The sequence below is a fragment of the Poecilia latipinna genome, unplaced genomic scaffold (genome assembly GCF_001443285.1).
Source record: "Poecilia latipinna isolate Pla-1442-1.1 unplaced genomic scaffold, P_latipinna-1.0 Scaffold4233, whole genome shotgun sequence".
NCBI classification, from domain to species: domain Eukaryota; kingdom Metazoa; phylum Chordata; class Actinopteri; order Cyprinodontiformes; family Poeciliidae; genus Poecilia; species Poecilia latipinna.
In genome coordinates this window covers 57,716-58,865 of record NW_015116849.1, presented here as the reverse complement: position 1 = coordinate 58,865, position 1,150 = coordinate 57,716, and the positions used below count along the sequence as shown (strand labels likewise).

Genomic DNA, 1,150 nt, shown 5'->3' with positions numbered 1-1,150 from the left:
TATAATTACAAACCCCAATGTTTTCAATCTGCAGCCTTCAGTCTGTAGAAAACCACAGAGCTCCTTCACTCCAGAATCTCCCAGGTTGGTGCTGCTCAGGAGCAGTCCTGTCAGATGGGTCGGGTTGGACTTCAGAGCTGAGAACAGAGACGTCCAGCTGGTCTCTGACAACCAGCACATCTCCAATCTGAATAAAGAATAAAAGATGAGCTGAAGCCAACAGGATGCAGTTAAAATATGAACAAATAAATAATAAAATGTAGAAAATTAATTTCCCTGAATGTAAAAGAAACATGAACTGATTCTAACATCTGATCCAGTCAAACTGGTTTAAAGAGTCCAAACCAGCAGAACCAGAACATTTTATCAACAAAGAAACTCAAAGTTTTCTATGAGCAGCAGCCTGGATGAGCTGAGCCATTTCTGCTGGTTCCTGATCATCAGCTGGAGACCCGACTTGGTAACCGGATAAGAACCACTCAGTTTATTCATGAATGGCCTTAGGTTCTTCTTAACGCTGCTGAAAGCCAATGGAGGCCATTATTTCCTAAGGAGACGTGACCTGATGAAGCTTCATCACAGAGACGAGGCTCCAACCGACTGACAGCTGTCAGACTGAAGAGGACGGTTCCTCTCTGACCCGGCCCAACAGAACCACAGCTTCAGGACAAAGTGAGGAACCTGCTGCTGCTGCTGCAAACCTCACTGTCATTCAGTTCATCTAGATTTGCTTTTCTACAATCAGTCATTTTTTAGATGTTTCATTAATGATGATTTGAACTGGTCAGTGTTTGTGGCTCGACTGGAGGAAAACATTTCATTCTGGATGTAAAGATGAGAATCAGAAATAAAACAATCTGAATCTTTACCAACCAAACTGAAACATCTCCATTGTTAATTAACTTCATTTGAATTATTTTACTCATTTTGCTCATCAGTCAGAAACATTTTAAAAACTGAAAAACAAAGTTCAATGATCTCAAAGTCTGAAATAAGAAAAATTATTTATTAATAAGGTAAAATTGTTTGAAATTTGAATCTGACATTTAAAAATATTGTTTTTAAATATTACAACTAAATTATTAATTAAACTAAGGACTAAAGTATCAATGAATGACTTTATTGTATAAATAGAGAAAACAAACCTCAG

At 37.7% G+C, this 1,150-nt stretch overlaps 1 protein-coding gene across 1 annotated transcript in view; it reads right to left on the bottom strand.

Annotated features, from left to right (window-relative positions):
- Positions 1-1,150, bottom strand: part of LOC106942382 (protein NLRC3-like) — a 21,357-nt gene that overhangs the window by 2,626 nt on the left and 17,581 nt on the right. Inside the window, exon 6 of the mRNA XM_015025643.1 lies at positions 14-187. Coding sequence (XP_014881129.1) covers positions 14-187 — 174 coding nt within the window. The remainder of the gene's footprint in view (positions 1-13; positions 188-1,150) is intronic.